The 23,177-nt window shown below is 44.3% G+C and overlaps 1 protein-coding gene across 1 annotated transcript in view; it reads left to right on the plus strand.

The window, feature by feature from the left end:
* CTBP2 (C-terminal binding protein 2) overlaps positions 1-23,177 on the plus strand; it is a 132,123-nt gene that overhangs the window by 66,035 nt on the left and 42,911 nt on the right. The window contains exon 2 of the mRNA XM_064717482.1: positions 11,072-11,230. Within this exon, the coding sequence (XP_064573552.1) occupies positions 11,173-11,230 (58 nt within the window). The 5' untranslated portion in view covers positions 11,072-11,172. The remainder of the gene's footprint in view (positions 1-11,071; positions 11,231-23,177) is intronic.

Below are 23,177 nucleotides of genomic sequence, written 5' to 3' on the forward strand. Positions count from 1 at the left end.
TCCTTTTGTGCCTGCTTTCGTCGCGTTCTCTTGGAACATAAATTTTTTTTATTTTTTTTTAATGCTGAAAATTGGACGCTGATTTTTTTCTGGCTAATTTCCATGTATTTCTCAGACAGGATTTTTAGCCTTGATCTATAATGCAGGCCTGTGGCTGTTCTTGCTAAAAGTTTGATCCCACCAGGGCTTTCATTATAAATCCTTATTTTCAGTAGCAAATTGCTGTCTGCAAATGCCACCTCTCAGAGGTTTGGGTGGGTAGGTCAGGTCCTGCACCTCTCTGCCATCCTCCCCAGCTTCCCCAGGGTTTGGGAACGTGAGGTTTGGGCGTGTTTGCTGCTGGCTGCTCTGAGGCAGGAGGCTGGAGCCATGGCTGTCACGCCAGTGATCCGTGGGATAATGCATCCCCAAGTCGTGGCCGTTTCTGTCTATTGTGTCACCGATCCGCGCATTAAAGGGACCCCGAGTAGGTGTTGCTACAATAAACCCTAACAGCTCTATAGGAGCCGTCACAGTTCATTGCATCAATAATCTGTGTATTAAGGAGTCCTGAGCAGGCCTGGGCACACAATGGACCGTTATGGCTCCAGATGAGCCTGGCTGAATTTAGGTCAGTAACCTGAGTGTTGTTAAATCCCAAAATTGCCCTGCTACAGGGAGCTGGCAAGGCTTGGAATAAAAATGTGTAGATGATGCAAACCTCGTGGTTGCAGGGAGTACTCTTGGCTAAAGGTTGGTAGTGGGAGAATTATTTAATCTTATTTATTGCTGTTATCAAAACCTGTCTCTACTCACTTGGCTCCCTCCTTCTCTCTGCTTGGGCTCGGTGTGAGTGATGCTGAAAGCAGCAGGGATGGGATGGGATGGGATGGGATGGGATGGGATGGGATGGGATGGGATGGGATGGGCAGGAGGAGGCAGCGTTCCACAGTTGAGCTGTCCTGGAGCCACCCTGCATCCCGATGGGCTCTTTCTCACGGGACTTCATGGAAACACTCACACATTTCCATCCTGCCTGTGCCTGTGCTTGACCCCATGGAGCTCAGTATTGTCTGGAGCATGGCAGATCTCTGGGGACTCCCCAGGCCCTTTGTTACTCCAAAAGCCACCCTCCATCCTCACTGCTGACCCGTTTCGTGATCCAAGCCCTCCTTGGTGCTTGATGCCCCAACACCTGGCCAGGTTCTCCTCACTGCCGTTCTTTGCATCCTGCCCCTTCCTTCCTTCCTCATTTCCCTCAAACAAGGCCCTTTTGTGGGTAGGTGGAGGGAGAGGAATGCCTCCAGCGCCGGCCGGAGAGCCCGGTTCTCATTGTGGGTGTACGCCTGAATGGAGACGTAGCCTTGAACTCTTGAACTCTCTTTTTTTTTGTCGAGTAAAGCTGCTGTGTGCTGAAAACAAACAGGACTCACTCCGGTGGAAAGAGATTGTATAGTGGGAACAGGTCTCAGACCATGAGAAAGGGGTTTTTCCATGTTTCCATTCTAAGAGTTTCCATTTGAGATTTTGCCAGCAGTTGGGCAGCAGAAGATGAATTAGCTGAGCTGTTAAAGGTATTACACGTGTTTCCCCCTTCCGAGACTTGTTAGAACATATTTTCTTCAGTGATAGTAATAAGTGTTACAAACAAACCACAGTTTTCCCCTTTGAATATTCCTTTACACAGAGCATCGTCTACATTAAAAAAATAAGTACGTTAAGCAACATGAATAGCTTCAGGCTATTTTATTTCATGTTGCTAAATAAGTCAATGCAGATGAGTGCTTTTTATGTAAGAGTGCCTTGTAAATATAAGCACTAAGATAAGGGCAAACTATAACTCCAAAGATTTCCTGGAGACAGAAGAGTGTCACTGCTGCCTTTCACTATTCCCAGTCCAGGCAGAGATCCCAGGACAAAGATTCAAAGTGATTGCATTTGTGCCATGTGTGGGGGAGTTCAGTGTGCTGGAGGAAAGCTGAGTCTCCTGGTTTGCTGGGGCAGGAGGGGCTTCATCTTTCTCTTCCTCTGGGTGAACGGTGGAATCTCCTGCAGGGCTGAAGGTTCCTCCTCTGGGCCTCAACTAGGATTTGAAGTGGGCTGGTGTGATCTTTTCCCAGCATGTGTGGATGTCAATGTAATAGTTAATTGTCTGGTCCTGATTGTGGAAGAATTAAGAAATTAGCAGTGAAGGCTAGAATGCCAGACTTGGAGACACTACAGTTGAATGTCCTGTAGGGCTGGGATGTGGGTGCCGTCATGTCCTTGTCAGCACCTGGTTACAGCTCAGAACACTGAGTGTGCCATGGCTTTGCCTGTAAGGATGTCCTCATCCTTATTTTATTATTTCTTTTAATTAGGAGTAGTGATACAGAGCCAAGGACTTGCAAGAGTCTCAGAGAGAAGTGGTCCTGGTTGTAGTCTTGGTACTTTGGCTTGGGCTCCCAAGGGAATGTGCTGATCCTGGGGGGCTTCAGATTTTTATTGCTGCTCTTGCTGTTTTCAGCTTTCTGCTGAGGAGGAATTCAGGAGTAACTTGTGAGTATTGCAGGAGTGTTTGCTACATGCAGTTGTTCAGTCACATCATACAAGGCAGGAGCTCTGGGTGCTGCTGTGGTGCCTCTGCAAACCCCGAGATCGTAGAGGGAGATGGGCTTGGGGGATCAGCAGCACAGAATTGTGGGGATGGGAGAAACACAGGGATTCACAGGAGCATGGGATGTGTGTGGCAGGAAGGGGTACAGAGGCTGGCTCTTGGTACATGTGGCTCTTGACCCCATGGAGATTTTGGTATGCAGCTCATACTCAGGAAGTTTGGCCACCCTGATTACAAACATACGTATATCTGGAGATGTATAGCGAGATATCTGCCTCTTTCCTAATTTGATTTGCATTTATATGGGGAGAGGAAAACCACTGGAGCAGGGGAGTGGGTGGCTTTGTGTGGTTCCCTAGCCAGCAGACGCTGAAAGCAATTTACAGTTCACATTTAGCAGTATTAGTAGTCACCAGAAGGACACATCTGAAGGTAAGTGGCCATGTCCTGCCTCTTGGCACTGAGGAAGCTGGATTTGCCTTTGTTCAGCTCCAGAGATGGATGAGCTCTCCCATCTCGCTCCAGTGATGGGTAATGATGCCACGGCACAGTTTGCAGTTGTTCTCTGTTAATCATGTTCACAATTTAAAACATAAAGTGCTATTTGTGAGAGTGAAAAGGATGAAGTTTGCTGTGGTATAGCTGGGTGGGGGCGAGAAGTGAACTGAACAAAACCAAACCTTGGAAGCAACAATAGCTGCAAACGAAAGGGGTTTATTTAAGCAGGACTTTTTTCATAGCTGTTTTATCTTATTTTCTTCTTGTCCTTGCTCTTGCTTGCTCATCTATATGCAGCATATGGAAAGGTTGAAAAGTGGCAATTACTAAATGAGAGTCGACAGAAACTGTTCTCCAGCAGCTCCAGATGGGGTTAGTGATGCTGTTCCCAAGCTGCCGGCGCTTCACTCCGCAGTATAAAATGCCCTCTAATGGACAAGTAACTGCATAACTCATCCAACAAACCAGCAAATACTCATTTTTCTCAGGATTTCTAATCTGCTGTGCTGCTTTTGGTACAGGAGCAATTAATGGCTTGAGTAGAGAAGAGCTTTTGCTTATCCAGATATGCAAACAGTGAAGGTTCACCTTTCTCCAGCATTCATCTTTGTGATTAGTGCAAGTCAGTAATTTGTAATTTAGGAATTTTGGTAAAACATAGAATGAGATTTTATTTTCCAGTATGGCAGGGATCCTTGGAGAATGTAAAATTATTTATTTATCTTTTCCTCTGGTTTCATTTGAAAACTTAAGGGTAGTTTTCCAGCCCTTTACGTGCTTCAGCAAGATCCGTGTGCATGTTATCAGCGTCAGATACTTAGAAAAACAAGATAAGAGAGGTTGAAGGAGGCCCGTGATTAATTAGCAAATAGATTAGGCCCTCTCAAAGCTAAGTGGATAATGGGGGTTCAGCTCCTGGTTATTGTTTTGCCCACCACCAGCCTCTGAAGGCTGTTGGTGCAGGGTAAGCAGAGCATCGACCTGCTTCACTTCTGGTGCCAGAAAGAGAGATGACAGTTATTTTCTTTAAAGCAATTCTCTTGCTGTCTGTTGGGGTTGCTTGTTTGTATTTCAGCTTTAGGAATGAAAGGAGTGCCAGTTCTGGTATTTCCTAGTTTTGCTTGAAAGCTCACAGAGGACCTGTGGAAGGCTGTTACTACTTGACAAGGGAGCATTGTCTGGATCTTCTTTTCTCAAAGTCAAGAGCAAATCACTAATGTTGAAAATTGAAATAGGTAAAAGAAGTTGAAAATAAAAGGGATGTCTCACTCCCTTCTTTTTTGTACCATGGCTATTGAGGCAACTTGAATACTGTCATTTCAATTGATCTTCATAATATCTGTCTGGCTGCTGAGAACCCAGTCTGGAGAGGAATTTGTAGCCTGACACACGATTCTCACAGAAACTTTTCTAAAAAATCCAGTTCCAAACAAAAACCTTTCTAGTGCTTTACACATCATTAAGATGGAGAGAAAGAAAAATGCTGCATACCCATATGTTTTTTTTCCCTTTGAAGGGCACCTGTATATAATTGTGATTCTACTCCTGAGTCAACAAGTAGCTTTGATGGAGTAGAACTGCTGAGGAATAATCACTGTGTCTTTCAGGGTCTGTAAGGGATGCAGGATCAGGCTCTCTGTGTCATCTTTGAAGCCTCATTATTTTGGCAGGGTCTGTATCTCGTTGCATAGTGTTTTAAGATGTGGTCTGCATCATTATGTAGCGTGTTTAATTTAGCAGCAGATGTGCAGGCTCATATGCCATTATGGTACATTTTGTTCACTCATATAATAGCAGGTTCCTCAAAATTGTTACCACTTCTTCAGCACAAGACTCGTACAGGGTGTTATTCACCTTTTCTGTGTGATGAGGAGTGGAAGAGTCCTTTGTGTGCCACCAGCAGGTGCTCACGTGGGAGTGCTGGCTCTCCATGAACACGTTTAACCTGCTGCCTCCCTGTTTTCCCTGCATCCAGGGAGTGCACCTTCCCCAGCAGGTTTTGGGGGAAGGCACCAGGCAGGCAGTTGAAGGATTGTTAAGTTTCTGGGCTGGAAAAGAAGCTGGACAAATAATTCTTCTTCTTCCTGCCACCCCCAGCAGCATCCAGGCATTCCCACAGGAAAGCCTTAACACAGAACATCACCCAACACTCTGTGGCAGCAAAATCATAATAACTACTAAAAACATTAAACCTAATTAATAATGGCTTCGTAGCAGGAGTCCTGCCCTCACTGTTTGGAGGGTGATGGTGGTCTGGGGGGGTTGCAGACTGCTGGGAGGGTGTTGAGGTTTAATCCCAGCTGGCAGCTCAGTCCCATGCAGTCACTCACTCCCTCCCAAGGGATGGGAGAGAGAATTGGTAGCATAAGAGTGAGAAAACTCGTGGGTTGTGATGAAGGCACTTTAATAGGGAAAGCAAAAGCCCTGCATGCAAGCAAAGCCAAGCAGGGAATTCACTCCCCACTTCCCATGGGCAGGCAGATGTTCATGCATGCCCAGGATAGCAGGGCTGCACCATGCATAGTCGTGACTTGGGCAGACAAGCGCCAGCACTCCAAACATCCCCCTCTTCCTTCCTCTTCCTCACTCTACATGCTGAGCATGACACCTCATGGTCTGGGATATCCCTGGATCAGCTGGGATGAGCTGTCCTGGCTGAGTCCCTTCCCAGCTCCTTGTGTCCCTCCAGCCCCCTCACTGGTGGGGCAGTACAAGAAGCAGAGGCCTTGACTCTGTGTAAGCCCTGCTCAGCAATAACAAAAAACATCCCTGGATTATGAACCCTGTTTCCAGTGCAAAGCCAAACCAGCACCCCACACCAGTTACCACGAAGAAAATTAACTCTACCCCAGCCAAATCCAAGGTGTGATTTACAGCCAAGGTAGTTCTCCCAAAAAAATGAGAAAAAGCCTTTTTTTCCCCCCACCATCCTATTTCACATATGATGGCTGAGTGTTTAGTGGAGTGGGAGAAGTCAAACCCTGGCCACACAGAAACTCTGTGATTCCACTTCCCAAGTGAGTGGGTTTATATCTCTGAGGCATTATTTAAAAAAAAAAAAAACAAAAAAAACCAAAAAAACACCTATTTTGGGTAATGAAATTCCGTGTTTGTTCTCACTATTTGTATAAATGTTTAATCTGGTTTTGGTTCCTACTGGGCTATTTGGTTTAATGGTGTCTTAACAGTGTGAGCTTCCCTAGTTATCTCATTGTGCTTTAAAAGACAATATCCCAAAAACCCATCCCCAGCGGGACCGTGCTGTCTGTCTGTCTGTCTGCCTGTCCCTTTCCTTCCGTGCTTCCCTCCTCCCCTGCAGTGTGGGAGGGAGAGGCTGGTGATGGGGGCTGAGCAGGGCATTGCACTGAGGGCTGGCAGAGTGTTCTCCAAGTGCTCCTCCTGCATTGTGCCGTCTCCTTTGTCCCTTCCCTCCCCTGTCATTATCTCTGCGTGGCTCCTGCTTTCTTTTCCCTGCCTTGCCTTTCTTGCACTGAACTCTGGTTCCCAGCCCCTCCTGCCCTCCCCAGGCAGCTGAAACGCTGAGCAGTGGGGATGGCCAGAGCTCAGGATAGTGAGCACACAGGGATGCTGAGGCAGGGCTGGGGCAGTTCACAGCTCCGAGGGCTGTTCTTGCCTTCAGATCTCAATTCAAGTGTGATTGAGCTGTGAAAAACCAGGCCTTACACAAAGGAGGATACGGGGAGAGCTGCCTGTGGCATCGGCAGATCCTGACTTCAACAATTCTGCTTGGGCATCCTGCTCTGCTTCCAGCTGAGAGGACTGACATTCTGCAGTAATCATGAGTACTAAACCTTCTCCAGAAATCTCTGTTTTCCTGAGAGCCCAGGAAATACCCTGCAGTACCATCAAAACATTTGCACTTGTTGAAGTAAGGAATTGTACATGTGGAAACCCAGTGTAGATGTGAGGAAAGAAGGATGGAATTTGTCCTTTGCTGTTTGGAAATGGGACCTTTTGCAGTTTGTGGAGCTGGTATTTTTCTGTAGTAGAGACTCTCCACTTTGTTGCTGCTGTATTTCATAGAGGGTAGAAAATGCAGTCAGTTGGTTTGTCACAGAACAGGGTGTAGGGGACACCATCCTGCTTTCCCAAGGCTGTGCACAGACAGGGAACATGTGAGATGTTGTGTCTGGAGCACTGGAAAGGGCAAATCTCAGTCACCTGCCAGGTGCTGAGTGGTTTGGTGACAATGCCTGTGATGGATGCTCTAAAACAGACATTACCACTGGCACAGCGTGCCCAGAGAAGCTGTGGATGCTCCATCCCTGGAAGTGTCCAAAGCCAGGTTGGATGACCCAGGATAGTGGAAGGTGTCCCTGCCCATGGCAGGGGGAGGCACTGATTCATCTTTAAGGTCCCTTCCAACCCAGACCCTTCTGTGATTGATATTTATGCTCCTGTCCTACCTCATGGGCCATAAAAACATGGTACAAAAGAGTAAGTTGAGAAAGAGCTTAGAAGACAGGATGTTCTTCATGAAATCACTTTTCTCTTACTTTTATCTAACCATGCATCTTATTTTGGAAGATCACCTTTATTTCTTTTCATTTTCCATCAAAAGTTAGGATAAAAAAAGCCCTAATACAGCTTTCTCTGCTCTCATTTTCTGGCTCATGGATTGTGCTTTTTAACAGGCAGTATTTAGAAGCTATTTAAATGTGTTGCTTCAGGATTGGGGTTTTTTCCTAAAGTGTTGTATTTAAGTAAATTCCTGCTTTAAATAAATAAATAGCTATGGGCTATCATCGTGTCCTAGGGTTTTCAAGAAAATTTACATTTTGAAAGACACTGTTGGAGGCTAACACAGGCCATGCAATTACTGCATGTAAATCACTTCACTTGTTTCCTAATCTTGCTGAGGATGAAGTACAATTTTTGTGCGTGTGCCTCTTCCTCTCAAATTTCCTTAGACAATGAGGTTTTCTTGTCTTTTAATTGCTGACCATGATTTTTGTTCTGCCAAGTCTGATTGTGTTTATTTTATGGTGGGGGACATTTAGCCCTGGGATTGTTTTGAGCTTGGGCTGGCTGTAGAATCCATTGGGGATAGATTGGAGTTGGGTGCACAACTAATTGCATCTTCCATCCCACAAATGGAAGAACTGCTTTCTTAATTGCAGCCTCATGCAAAGGCTGGGGAATATCCTCCTGTTTCTGTGCCCCACACATCTGCTTTTCTCCATTTTATCCATCCCTGCCAAATCTGCTCAGCAGCTCCAGCCACATTTTCAATAAGTCTTCTGAGCTGGGCTTTTATTGCTGGTTGGTACCACCAAGGACACCTGTCAGACAAAGATGGGCCAGTTCTTGTCATTAGGAAGGAGCTCATTCATGGGCATTGCATTAAGCTGTGTGGGACTCTGATGAGCAGTAATTTCTCTGATTGTTATTAGTTTCTTTTGTAGGAAGTTTTCCTCCAGGGAGTAATGCAGGGAATTGAGATGGCTGGGGGAAAGAAAAAACTTTAATGGACGCATTCGTCCATCAGAAAATGCACTCTGTCAGAATTAAGTACACTTTGCAAATTGGTTTTGTTTGGGGAAGTAAAGGGGGAAGGAGTTGCAGCCCCAACATAATGAACCATTTGAGTGTTTTCAGAACAAAATACTCTTCTGATGTGATTTTTTTTTTATAACCTGGTATTTCTCCCTGGAAGTGGAATGGGATGTAATAGAGGTAAAAAATCATGTGTGTGCCTGTAAATGTTGATCATGGAAATGCCACTAGCAACTTGGGCTTTAGCTACACTAACAGCTTAATTTTTGTTGCATGAAATATTTTGACTGTACCAAGCATCTGCCTCCGGAATGGAAGTTTTCTGCATCTCCTAGAATGCTGCATTAATTTTTAATATGAGTGGGAATCGTGCTCTTTAGCATCCCTATGTTTTAAAAAAATCAATTAATTATTGCTATAAATCTCAGTGATTATGCTGCAGTTGTGCTGCTGGGAAATTGGCCATTAACTACCAGGAAATCGCCGATCATCCTTAGTTGGAATTCAGCTGTACCGACACGAGGCCTTTCCTTTTGGAAATTAACTATCAATGTGATGCATAATTGATAACCATTTATAATAATAACAATAATCTCCATGAAATTGTCATCCCAGAGTGCAGCAGCTTTGTTAGAGCCTTTACCCCTCTCATCCTCAGCCTACTGCACTGGTTAACTGGGTTTTCTGGAAAGTTGTTGGAGTGTTTTTAGGGGAGCCAGTGCTGGTGCAGGAGAATAAAATGCAAAGTAGAAATGCTTGCCTGGGCTATGTGAACCTGCCAGGGTGCTCCAGAGGATGAGTTAAGTGTTGCTATTGCTTCTTGCACAAGGGGAAGCAAAACTCCAGGTTACAGGCACTGCCCAAGGTCAACTTCTGGGCATCAACCTGGATTTTCTGGTGTGGTGTCTTCTTTCTGTCCTGCATTTCGTGAACCGGTTGGTTTTTTTGTTTGTCACAAAAATTTTGTTTGCAAATGCTGCAGTGTGAAAATTCACCTGCTGGAGAGGAGCTGTTTGGGGCTCAGTTTGAATGAATGGTGCCAGGTTTGTGGTTACTGCTGGCTTTTCAGAATTTTTATCAATTTTTTTAAACCACTCTACTGTATGTAGGCAGAGAGGTTGGGACTCCACAGGGTGATAGAGATGGCTACTCAGGCAAGGGTTTCTTGCTGTGCTTGCACTCATTTCTGCCTTCCTCTTCCCCTCCTCTCCGTGCAAAGCTTCTGAAAATGTGGTGCTGCTTTGCTTTGTCTCTAGAAATCACAGATTTACATTAATTCTGTTTTTTTGGTGCCTTGCAGTGAGTGGTGGATGGCTGTGTGGGTAAAGGCCTTTTTCTTGAGCAGGATCTCTCCTTGGGAAGGTTTGTAGCTGTTACTAGGGTCATCTGTCTTCACCTTAAAATACAAAAGAGGATTTTGAATCAGCAGTCGCATAAAATATTAGTGTGTGTTATGTTGGATTGTTGGAATTCAGTTGTCAGCATGAGGTCTCTTCTTCCATGTCTTGATTCGTGAATGCTGTTGCGGAGCTTGCTTTGAAAAACTCTCACCTGGATTTTACATCAAAAATTCAAACCTGGTAGAAGTACCTCAACTGCACATTCAGAGGCTGCAGCTGAGTCAGGTCAGTGTTCAGGGATTGAACAAACCTTTGGCTCTCTGTAGGAGCAAAACGTGTCAGACCTCAGAGTATCCATTAAGGGTCTTCCTCTGTGCCACCAAAATGCAGAAAACCTTTAGCTGCTGTCTCTTTGGAGAGCATTTCTTGTCAATCAGCCACACACGTGGCTTCATGGATGATTTTATCTCTCTGGCATTGAAAATGTGTGCACCAGAAACAGTACCCGAAGTTTAAGGCTGGCCCTTCAAGTATGAGGGCAAGGACAGACTGTGGTGACAGCTGGAATATACATCAAGGTCTTCTTGTAAATTCAAGGTTCATTGATGACTTTTACAGGGCAAGGTTTAAACATGAAAGTGTTTTGTGTATGAGAGTACTGGCGGAGCAAGAACTACTTCCCCTGTTTTATATACTCTCTAAGAATCTTTCAGCATCTGTGAGCCTACAAAATAACCTCATGGATTTTATCCACTAGGAATAGATTTTTTCAGTCAGAAATAAAACTGGGAAGCCCATGCAGGGCTTTGGCAGTTCTTGCGTGCAAGGCTGGTTTTCTGAATCTCAGGGAGGACAAAGAGACTCATTTGTGGTGCCAGATGTGTGACTTGTGGGGTGCAGGCTCAGAGCTGTCCTTTCCAAAACCTGCTCTGCTGCTGGGCACAGGCAGATCTCACCTGGTGTGCTGGAAATCTGACACTGGTTTGGGCTGGAAGGGGCCTTAAAGCCCAGTTGTTCCATCCCTGCTGAGGGCAGGGACACCCTCCACTATCCCAGGTTTTGAGCCCCATCCACCCAGGCCTTGAGCACTTCCAGGGATGGGGAGTGAGCAAACCTTACAAATGCTCTCCTTTCTCTGCAGATCCACAGTGGCGGTATGCACGCCGATTCCTGTGAGTTCTCCTAAGCTCCTGGGGGACTGCTGTGCTTTTTGAGTCAGAAAGTTGCAAAATCCCATCAAGAATGGCACTTGTGGATAAACACAAAGTCAAGCGGCAGCGACTGGACAGAATTTGTGAAGGTAAGAGTGTGCTTTCATTTTTCTGATGGATGATGAGGGTAGAAATATCTAATTTTTCCTTGTTTCTTTCAGTACTTAGGCATAAAGAGATCCAAATCCAGGGCTGGATTCTCTGTCCTCTCTGTAGGCTCAAAATACATTCACACTGCTCTGGTTACTCACTTGGAAGTCATGTGTAGTCCTGTGAATAAGATTTTTGCTTAATTACCAAGTCACCTCCTCATATCCTAATTTCTACTACAACAATTTGATTAGTCCCAATTTAAAACATATTTACTGTTATCCTGTAAGAAAATTATGAAAAATGTAAGATTTGCTGTTCTTTTGGTTTTGAGCACATTGTTGTGGCAGCTTTTATTTGGTCAGTGTGTGTGGGTCAGGCAGATTTGCTTCAATTCTTCATTCATGGTGTGTTACAGTGTCTCAGCACAGGTGACTTTTACCTTCTAGAGTAATTTTCCAGCAAAAAAGTTTTTAGGAAACATTTTCTATTGCAGCTCACATGGTGTTACGTTACTTATGACAGAAATCAAGTGGCGGCAAACAAGCTCTGACTTTTTGGTGTACACTCCAATAATTCTCCAACACTCAAGCAAGTTCTGCCATCAGCAATAGGTGCAGAGCAGAGTGTTATTTTAGGAGGAATATCTCACATCTCTTCAGGAGTTCCAGTGTTCAGCTGCTCTTAAGGAGATGGATGGTGGCCTGCAGGGTAACAATTTGCAGTATTACGTGAATGCCAGTGAGGTGGTGGAAGAAAGCACAGAGCTCATAGGGGAGTTGTTGTGCACCCGTTTAAACAAAATGTGTGGGGCTTTGTGGAGTTTCAGTGTGAAACGCTGATCAGCGGGACAAGGGTGGATTTTGCCTTGACTTTTCTGTGTTATTGCTTACTCTACACTGCTGCTATTTTAAACTCATCATAAATTACTTGTCTCTTTTAATTTTGCTCTGTTGATTTTGGAAAAGGGGAGACAAAGAGGAGAGGAGTTAGGAGGGTGTGCTGCATATCCAGGGTATGCTGCAGTGTGGAGTTGCCTCTTTCTCCTACTGAATGTCATAAACGCTCAGGTGTAGCACACTATCTCATCTTCAAAACTTACTTTGAACTTGACTTAAAAGAGTTCTATCAGCTGAGCCTGGATTTTCAAAAGCTGCCTTTCTGGTTTGATGTTTACCATCAGATCTACTTGCTGAGTGTACAAGAAATTCAAAAGGATCGTACAACAAACCTGCTAACGGAGCTTTAGATGTGATTGAAGTTTAGATTATTTTTCTCTGATATATGAGGTTTTTTTCCTTCTTTCTTGGTCAAAAGATATTATTTTCTAATCTGTAAATGTGCAGGAGACATAACTTTTTAAAGTATACTTTGTCATTTGCCACTGGGTTTGTAATTTGGTGGAAATGATGGGAGACGCTGCTGTGTTGTATTTGGAAGCAACAGACAAGGGCTGAGTGTGAGAAGCATTGTAAAAAATACCTTGAGAAATGCAAAAAGCTTGGATTTGCTAAAATACTAGAATTGTAGGACAGCTGAATACTCTACTGGCCTCTCTGATGGCTATTTTTACTATAGGCTCCTAATCTTGGATTATAGCATAGAAAAGCACTGAAAGGGGCCATCCCAGCTGCTGTAAAAACACACTTTGAAAAAAAATGATCATTTTTCTGGAAAGGTATATTGAATAATCAGTGAAAGATGATGAGAAATTAGGGAACTAGTTCAGCAGATGGAGGAGTCTTTGCAAACAGAATTGTGTTCAGTGAGAGGAATCTATTGCTCCATCAAGCTTAGGGCAATGTGGTCCAAAATAGCTGCTTTTAACGATTTCCTGTTCTGTGGAAGCACTTAAGAAGCTTTTCCCTTTAAATGTGAATGGCATACGAAGCTGCATTTACCTGATGAAAGACTAAATGTCTGGCAGCACAGAGGTGGATTTCTGTGCTTTTCCTTAAGTTGCATATACCATCCCTTTTACTATTCCCCACACAAAGCCTTGCAGAGTTTGCTGGGAATGGACTTTATTCCATGCAGCAGGGTGGTGGCAGGTCTGGAGGTGAAATATCCTCGGGCTACATGCTGTAATCACTGTCCAAACTGCCAGACAGATTCTTCTTCTTCCTGCAGGCTTGCTGAAACCATAACCAGACACATGTTGAGGGAAATGCCTTACAAACTGTCGGGGCATTAAAAGAGTTTATTAAGGAGTTGCAGTGTTTGTATTACTCTGTTAAATGTACATCTGGCGTGGAAAAATAATCCAAGCCATGCAAGGAGGTGGTATAGTTTAAAAAGCCAGTTCACAGCCTTTACAGGCAGGTTTATGAGTCTTCCAAAGAGAGGAGCTGTGCAGTCTCAGTGCATGGCTCAGCTTCACCAGCTCCTCTGGTGTTGGTTTTTTAAGTATTTATTTATGACATCTTTGTGTGACAGTGTTACTTTTTGCTCTGAGCAGGCTGGTTTGAAGATGTGAGCTTTTTAACCAGGTCGCAGATTTTGATCTGTAGAGGAATATGGGTGGGATGAAGGTCCAGACTTGGGGGGATAAAGGAATTTCAGGGCAGCAGCCTGCAGCAAAGACATTTTGAATAGTCTGTCAGCAATTAAGTGGGTTGGTGATGCCCACCCGAATGGAGTGAAGTTGGACTGTGCTCACAGTGGTCTTGGCTTACCCATTTCTTTCTCTTCTGCTTGTCCCAGAGACTTTGGGTGCCTCTTCTGTAATTGGATCCATATGGGTGGTGGGATGGACCCATTGAATGGCTGGGGCTTTTGCAAATAATATATGCAGAGTGGTTTACATAATTCCTGTTTGTGGAATTGTGTCTTATTCCATAGTGGTTCAAAGTATGCTTTAGAGGTGGAGCCACTGGTGCTGTGAGGAGTCAAACTTGTCCCGCAGCCCCTCTTTTGGGTCCTGTTCCCATGAGCTTGTGATTTTGCCATATTTAACATTTGTTTGAGCTGAAATTTTCTTTCCATGACTGTTTTTTACCTCAGGGTGAATCAAAAAAAAAAAAAAAAAACCAAAAAAAGAGCTCCAACAAAAACTGTGGAGCTGTGTTGCGGTGGGAGATGGAGAGGGAGGGATGTTGGCTTTGCTGTGTGTGAAACAAAGCTCAGGCACAGTCCTGCAGCCATGGATGTGCAGCTGCCAGACCTGCCTGCTCTGCCTGGGATAAAAAGGGCCTGAATTGTGCAGCCAAGTTGCTGTGTGTAGGAGTGGGCTCCTTCCCAAACCTGGTGCATTTCCAGCCTTTCAGAGAAATGGCAGCAAAAGCCCTCAGGGTAGAAGCTCACCTGCCTTTCATTTAGGAAACAACAACAGAGAGATTAGATGTGATTTTTTCTTTGCTACCTGTGGCAGAACAAGGTGTCTGACAGTGCCTCCAGGAAACCCCACACTCAGAACACCATGGCATTCCTGGTGCATGGCATCCATCCCTCCCATGGGACTCCACTGCTCACACACAGCATTCCTGGGCAAGGAAATAACTTGCAGCATCATTTTTGCTGCTTGCTCAGCTGATCTTTATCCTGTGCTTCTGTCAGTATGGTTAAACAAATATTAAACAGCACCAGGAAGTAAGCAGGGAGTGAGAGCAGCCCATGCACAGCTGCTGGTTGTGTCTCTGGGAGCAGGCAGGGGAGAAGGGGCTCTGGCACTGTGTCATTTCCTTGTTGAGTGTCAAAAGGCAGCAGTGGTGGCACATCCTGGGTGCAGGATGGCAGCACCTTGTCTGTGTGTAGGACATGGGTTTCCCAACAGCACTGAATGGTGATCCCAAGTGCTGCCTCTGCCCCAGACCATTAGGGGCACGTTCAACACCAGTGCCATGGCATGGCCAAGCCTGGCTTTAGAGGTCACAGCTTGCTCTCACATATATGAGTCAGTTCAGCCTTCAACACATGCCCCAAAAGTGGCAGCCCTGAGATGAGCAGGAAGCAAAGTGAAAAAATAATAGCAAGGCCAAGCAAAGCCAGACATTTTCTGACAGTTTTTGCTCCAGGATTTGTCATTATCCAGTGGGAAATCGTGTCCTTACGTGTCAGTTTGTGCCACCAGAGTTGTCTGTACTTTGCAAAATAGAGCTGTTTGCAGGGCAGACAAGCCATCCATATTCTTTGTTTTCTTTCAGATCCTTTGATATGTCTGATGGCTGATAAATGCCAGCACAGTCACATAATACTTTTCAGTGCTTAATGCACCAGTATCTGGCTTTTTGACTTACTGCCTTACATTCTGAGTGGCACCCTGGTGTCCTCTTCAGCTGAGGTTTCTGTGGTGATACTTCCTGTGGGAATTGCTCATGGATTTACCTTCCAGCCACTGTAGTATCTGTGTGTGGCCATGACTCCCCTCAAATCCTTGTTTCCCTGTGGGAATGTGACCCCACCATGGTTACTGAAGCCTCTTGGGTGGGTCTGAGTCCTTGATGCAATAATTTTTCTTGCAAACCTTGAATAGGCACCTTCCCATGACACACTGTCCAGCTGGGATCATGGGATTAAAGGGTGGGTGAAGGGGCTGCCCAGGGAGGTTGGGATTTTGTATTCCACTCCTCCCCCTGTGGCAGAAGTCAGTGCAGACCATATCCAGTATTATTTGAATAAATATACTATATAATGGTAGGTACTCTTGTACCTACCTGAATCTATGGCAGGGTGCTTTTTACTTCTTTATTTATTTCAGTTTATCCTCCATTGAAATGGACTTAATAATCACTTAATAATCAGTTATTGCTTATTGTGCACTTTCTTGTTGTTAAAAAAACCCCACACTAACTCTCAATAGAAGTGCCCCTGAAGACCTGTGATATTTCTGGCTTTTCAGGAGTATTTGAACAATGTGTCCCTGAGGTCTGGGCTCACACACCACTAACAGCAGACTATGGAATAGGTTCTCATTCAACAGCCACAGTCCACTCCTGCTAAAAAATAGAGGAACCTTGCTCCTGGAACCAAAAGGGAAAATACACATTAAAACTACAGCTGTGGAAAGTGGCTGCCTCCAATTCTTGCTGCTTTGTACAATGTAACAGTAGCAAAAATGAACATGTTTGATATTTGGGTGGAGAAATTTTCTTCCATTCTTGCAAATTTGCACACTGAGTAGCATCTGATAATACTTATTTTTACTGCTTAGAAATAGAATCTTATTATCTCAGGAAATCCTTATCACCACTAGACATTTGATGAGAAACAATGAGTTAAAGATGATATCAAGCACGGAAGAAACTGCTTGTCCTGAGTAAAAGTGACTTATTTAGAATAAATGTAGACCTTTTTTATCTAGTGGATTTGAGTTTCTTTGTTCCATGAATATAAAACGCAGTACAAGGATTTCCCCCCACAATAAAGCTTTTTATACTTTTTTTTTAAGTTTCCACCTCAAAGCACATAAACTATCAGGCTTTTAAGGAAGGGTTGCTTGCCACATTTAGCCTAGAGAAAAAGCAGTATTAGCTTGTCAGATCTTCTGCCACTGCACCCTGTGCTGATTTATGCACACTGAAGATCTGTCTGGCTGCTCCTGATGTTTTGCTTTTCCAAAATTAAGTCTTTGGCTTTTATGAAGGTTTCAGAAAATCATTTCAAATTCAAACAAAAGCTGGATTTTACACCTCTTTTTACCAGTGCAAAGTAATGTTCTTAATTATCTCTTCTCTTTTAGAAGCATGGCATATTTGGGAATTCCTTGTCATTAATAGTTTTTGTTAAAATTTTAAGATTTTTTTTTAAATCAGACAGTATCCTGTGGATGAAGAAAGTTCAAGCAACCTCAGTGGGTTTACAGATATTATTCAAGCTTATTGACCTTATTCCATGCTTTTCAACCCTTTTGCAGTGCTGAACAAGAACTCTGCATGCTTGTATGAGTTCTTTTTGTGCTTTGGGATGGAGCTTGTATCCAGGGGTGTGCTGTTGTCCTTGCATGGATGCACAGGCCGCTCCAGTGGCTTCCAGTCCTGTGTGGATGCTTTTCCTGCACATTCCCTCCCGTGATGTTCCGTGGGGGAATGTGCATGACAAGATGTAGGACTCCAGCCAGATCCAAGGCCAGCCTGACAAAATGCCCCAGGCATCCAGGCAAGAGTGAGACACATTTAGATAAGGTGGCAGACAAAAATTCCATTAATTTGGTGTGCATCATAGTGGATGTGTGGCTCTGGCTGTTGGAGGAGGGGGAGCTCCCATTTCCCTGGGCTTGAGGGCTGGATGCACCAAAATAAGAAAAAATACTTCTCTTGTGTTCTCCTTGTGTTTAAACCCAAATTGATGGGAACTTAATACATGTCTGACTCTTAATTCTGCCTTGTACTTTTCCATTTTCCCCAGCCTCCAGACAAGGTTCCATGTAACACGCTTTACAACTTGGTGTCATTAATTAAGAAACAATTACAGCTGATGACTTCAATACCATCAACCTAATTTCCATCCTTACCACATTTCCCGTTTAAATTAACTGGTTTAGGGATTAACATGTTATCATCCTATCTGTTTTTTTTGTTTTGTTTTGTTTTTTCCTCCTTCCTCTAAATGCTTCTCCTGCATTTAAAGATTACTCAGAAAAATGATAATATTCCCAGAATATTCACTGGGAAGGGGTTGTTGGAGCAGGGCCCCGGGGCAGCCCTGGCTCCTCTTCCTGAGCTCTGGAATGCTGCAGAAGCTGCCTCCAGCATCCAGGGCTTGGAAGTTGGCTGCTTCCAAACATGTGATGAGAAATGATCACTCCTCAGGGACAGATGAGAGCAGGATGGGATTTCCTTTAAAATACCAGGAAAAAAAATCTTATATCTGACTCCTAAATTGCACCGTTTCAGGGGTGGATGGTGTTTGGATCTGGACCAATCTTTTCAAATTTATCCTGATTTCCTGAATATTTGCTGGTAAATATTTTGACAGGAGTAGGACATCTGGCTGTACTAAAATAAAGCTGCAGGGAAACACATTACACAACTTTTCTTTTATAATTTTTGCTCTCCACAAACAGATGTAATGGATCCAAGTGCCAAAACAGTGAAGGTTTTCATTAGAGAGCTTTCTTCAAAGAGCAAGTTTGGAGTTGGTTTTGCAATTCCTAAAATTGAATGACATTGATCATTTCTTAGTGACACTTTTATACAACCCATTAGCTTAACACTATTTATTTGGTTTTTCTTCTTTTTTTATATTATCTTTTTAATTTTTATTTTAAACAAAACACTCTCTGCTGCCATCTAGCACCTCAAAACTTAGTAGTAAACAGATTAAGTTCACAAAATATCCTTAGTGTAGATTGACACCCGTTTTTGAGAAAAAAACTGTGTTGCTGCTGCTGATGATACAGATATTTTATTGACTCAGCAAATGAACATGAGCAAGGATGGGGAGGGAACACAGTGAGATACAGGTCACTTTTGATAGTTTGCAATGCAACAGTACAAAAGACCAGTCTTTTAAAAAAGCAAGGCATAAATGCTTTTTTAGCTAAAGTAGTATTTCCTTCTGTTTAGTTTTGGTTTTTATCTGCAATGGGTGTGAAAGGGAAGTGCATGTTTCAAGCTCTTGGCATCATCAGGGGAAGTAAGGCAGAGACACCCTGAACCCCAGCCTGTTTATCTACCCAGGCCTGTGTTACAATCCAGTAATTAATTATTTTCTCTGCAAAGCCCAGGCATGCATGGCAGAGTTCAGATTTACAATATATATTCATTTAACAGCGGATTTCTCTACTGCTTTCTGGGACAGATATAATTCCCACTCTTTTCATTACACATGCTGTTCAAATCTTGATCCTGAATTCTTATTAAAAATGATGAGATTTGACCTCAAAGTCTAATACTCAGTTTTGGAGACAAGGTGCTTGATGTGATTTCTGGAGGATTATTTTTAAGAGCATTCATAGATTAGATCTTTGGAATGGTTGAGGGATGTGCCCAATGAACCTTGTCTGCTGCTTTTCACCCGCCCTTCAGCATCCAGATTGATTTTTATTTTGCAGTCCTTGAGACTGTGTAGCTGTGTGCTGTAGGGATACATCTGATGTTTTTATTATCCCTTTGTTGATGCAGGAATGTGACAGTGCTGTTTCTGCCAACTTTTATTGGAGTTTCCCCATACTTGAAGGCAAAATGGTTTTTGATTGAAGTTGGAGGAGCTTGTAAGGCTCATTCCAGTGGCTCAAAGGGTGTTTTACAGCTGCACTTCTCTTTTTTAGCTGCACGTGTGTTTTAGATGGTTTCTGCCTTCCTGCATTTGTTACCTGCAGTTTGATTTTCTTCCTGGATGGCAAATCATGGAATGGTTTAGGTTAGAAGGGACCTTAAAGATCATTTAGTTCCATCCCCTGCCATGGGCAGGGACACCTTCCACTACCCCAGGCTGCTCCAGCCCCATCCAGCCTGGCCTTGGACACTTCCAGGGATGGGATATGTACAATTTCTCAGGGCAACCTCCAAGGCTTTGCTGGGGAGCAGAACATGAGGTGATGAGTTACCACATGCCCAGTGGGGTGCTTCTGGCACATACCTCATTCTGAAATAAACAGAAGATAATTCACAGAATGTCCTGAGCTGGAAGGGACCCACAGGAATCATCAGTCCAGCTCCTGGCCCTGCACAGACACCCCAACAACCCATCCTGGGCATCCCTGAGAGCACTCCTGGAGCTCTGGCATCCCTGGGGCTGTGACCATTCCCTGTTCAGTGCCCACCACCCTCTGGGGAAGAGCCTTTTCCTGATACCCAGCCTAAACCTCCCCTGACATAGCTCCAGCTATTCCCTCTTATCATGGGGAACATTGGGGTAAGGCACCCACCTGTGAAAGGGGATATCCATGGAAAGGTGTTGTGTGGCAGTGATTGCAGGCATTGCTGGCTGGCCATGAGGCTGGGAAGGAGCACATCTCCCACATCCAACCCCTTCCATCCAGAAATTAGCACAGAACAGCAGTGGAGAGGCAGCTCCACAGGGATAAAGGGAAAGGTCACTCATTTCTTTTCATGAAATGCTCTTTCTCAGCATGGCTCTGGCTGGTGGGAGTGGAAAAGGCCTCATATCCTCTCTGCTCACCTGGGCTTGTGCGGTTTTGGGGGAGTTCTTGGGGAATGACTCAGAAGGGCACTGCAATACGGTGTCATCAGCTCAGAGGGGAAACCTCTGCTGGCTTTGGCATGGGAGGTTCTTTGCTGTGCATTTGTTGGGGTCCCACATTGACCTTTTATTTCCTATGTGCCTGAGTCCAGTTGTGTGTCACTGCTGAGGATGGCGACCAGTCCCAGTCATGGTTTGTGTGTCACATTTCAGGGCAGCTCATGGCACATTCTATCCCAGCACTGAGGGGTAGAAATGTACATAAGCTTTTGGTTTTTTTGCTTCAAAGTCATCGAAATGCAGAGTTCCATGAGGCAGTGATTGTTTAATAACCGGCTGATCTTCAGAGTGTTTTGTTGTGCGGCACCGAGTTGGTGTTTGGGAGCGTTTTGTTGGAGTTACAAAGCATCGATGCTTTTGGTTTGGAAATTGGTAAAAGCATGTGGCAGGGCTTCAAGCTCTGAGTGCTTTCAGATGCTGTGCTGCTCCTTTGATTATTGAAAATGATTCCAGCACAATCCTGCTAATTTTCTCTTTGTGCTCCCTTAATTTCAGGAGACTGTTAAAAAGTCCATCTAGGCAGAGTGCTTATTGCCACTGTGAGGGAGATTTCGCAGAGCCAAATTTTAGCAAATGGAGTAGTTTCAAAGGCTTTGGAACATTTTCTTGCTGCTTTTCCTCTCTCATTTTTCTTTTTAATTTTGTTTCTTTTCAATTGCTGTGCATGCATGCGTGTGTGTGTGCATTACTCATACTGCATCCCATTCCTTTTCTTCTCCACAGCATCCATGGTACACCACAGTGCAGAGCAGCTCATTTCTGCTCCCCTGGCATCCTGCAAGCTGAACATGGGAGGAGGATGCTCAGGAGAGGCTTCCTGAGCTTTGGGGGTCATTAGGCACAATCACACGCAGTCCTTGAAAGCCCAGGCAGGGAGGGCAGGAGCATTTATCCTCCCAGTGGCTTTGTACCTTGTCACCTGAAAACATATGACAAACACTGATTAATCTTAACACCATCCGAGTGTGAGAGGTGTATATTATTATATCCCTCTTGATGGAAGGGGAATCAGCAAGTAAGAAATTAAGCAATTTACTCTCTGACAGTGGCAAAGCGAGGTATAAAGGCTGAGTGTCCTGATACCTGCTCTCTCCATTAACAAGAGATGTATTTGTTCTCCAGTGGATTTTTCACTACCAGGGCTAGGATTCCTTTGCCTTTGAAAGAGAAATAGCTTTCCCAGACTGCTGCATCTTACAGTTTTTGCCAGAAATTACATTTGGCACACTGTTTCTGTTCCACTCTCTCCCAGAAGAAAATAACTGGGGAGAAAACATCAACATCTTAATCTACATTAAAAATATTTTTCCCCTAATATAAACAGGATTTAAATTTGTAATTGAAATATATTTTACAATAGTAAGAAGCAAAACTAATCCCAATCTGTATTATTTTGCTGCATGGAATAATTTTTCCAGCAATGTGCTTTCAGAATAGGTAATGAAATGTTTTATATCAATATGAATGAAATTTTGCAGCCAACCTCTCCTGAGTCAGTGCTAGAGATTCCAAAAAATGTTGTTTACACAGTTGTGTTGCAGATTTAGCATGCTGATTTCCTACCCTGGGTTTTAGGTGTAAAACACTTTCCCCATGGGAAGAGAACAGCACTTTGTAGCAGTGCTTGTTTCACATCCACTGCAAGAGGGTTCCAGGCTCAGATTTCTTGCTCTTGGTTTTGAATGCAGTGTCTCAACAATGGGCCCACCTTTCTTCTGCTCTGTCATCACCTTTTTTCAGAGCAGACTTCTGTGGTCATTGTATTGTAACCAAATATTGTGGCCAAATTGTATTGTAACCAGATATTTGTGACCATGAATAGATCAATGCGAAACTGAAAATCAGGGTATTATTCAAAACACTGCATTTTTCACGTGGTCTGAAATACCAGAGCATTTAATCTCTTGATCAGCTTTTTTTTCTTCCTTCTGTGTGTGTGGGGTTTTTTTTTCCTTTCCCAAAATACCTCTAGAATTAAAAGATGAAGGGAGAATAATTTTTCTGTCTGTTCCACAGTCCTTGTCTCCCCCTCATGTTGAGGATGTGGGTGCTGGTGCCTCCTGTACTCCCAAGAAACACAATGGGATCAGGTTGGGCCTCTGTATCTTCTCCTGGCCATTCTGCTTGGGTCTGGATGCAGAAATAGGAACAGAATCATTTCATAGAATTTCACAGACTCACACAATGGTTTGGGTTGGAAGGGACCTTACAGCTCATTTAGTTCCACCCCCTGCCATGGTCAGGGACACCTTCCACTGTCCCAGGCTGCTCCAAGCCCTGTCCAACCTGGCCTTGGACACTTCCAGGGATCCAGGGGCAGCCCCAGCCTCTCTGGGAAACCTCTGCCAGGATCTCACCACTCTTACAGGGAAGAATTCCTTCCAGTATCCATCTAACCCTGCCCTTCAGCAGTGGGAAGCCATTCCCGCATGTCCTATCAGTCCACGCCCTTCAACAAAATCCCTCTCCAGCTCTCCTGGAGGACCTCTTAAGGTACTGAAAATCTGTGATAAGATGATCCCAAAGCTGCTCCAGAGTGAACAAGCCCAGTTCTCTCAGCATTTCCCCTTAGCAGAGATGCTTCAGCCCTCAAGTCATCTTTGTGGCCTCCTCTGGGCTCGCTCCAGCAGCTCCATGTGCTTCTTATGTTTCAGTCCCCAGAGCTGGACACAACTCTGCAGGTGGGGTCTCACCAGTGGAGCAGAGGGGGACAATCACCTCATTGCCCTGCTGCCCATGCTGCTTGAATTTACAAGGGGGCTGCTATTAAGACTGCATAAAACAGAAAAAGAGAAAACCCTTCCT

Source organism: Zonotrichia leucophrys, chromosome 6 (genome assembly GCF_028769735.1).
Source record: "Zonotrichia leucophrys gambelii isolate GWCS_2022_RI chromosome 6, RI_Zleu_2.0, whole genome shotgun sequence".
Lineage (NCBI taxonomy): Eukaryota > Metazoa > Chordata > Aves > Passeriformes > Passerellidae > Zonotrichia > Zonotrichia leucophrys.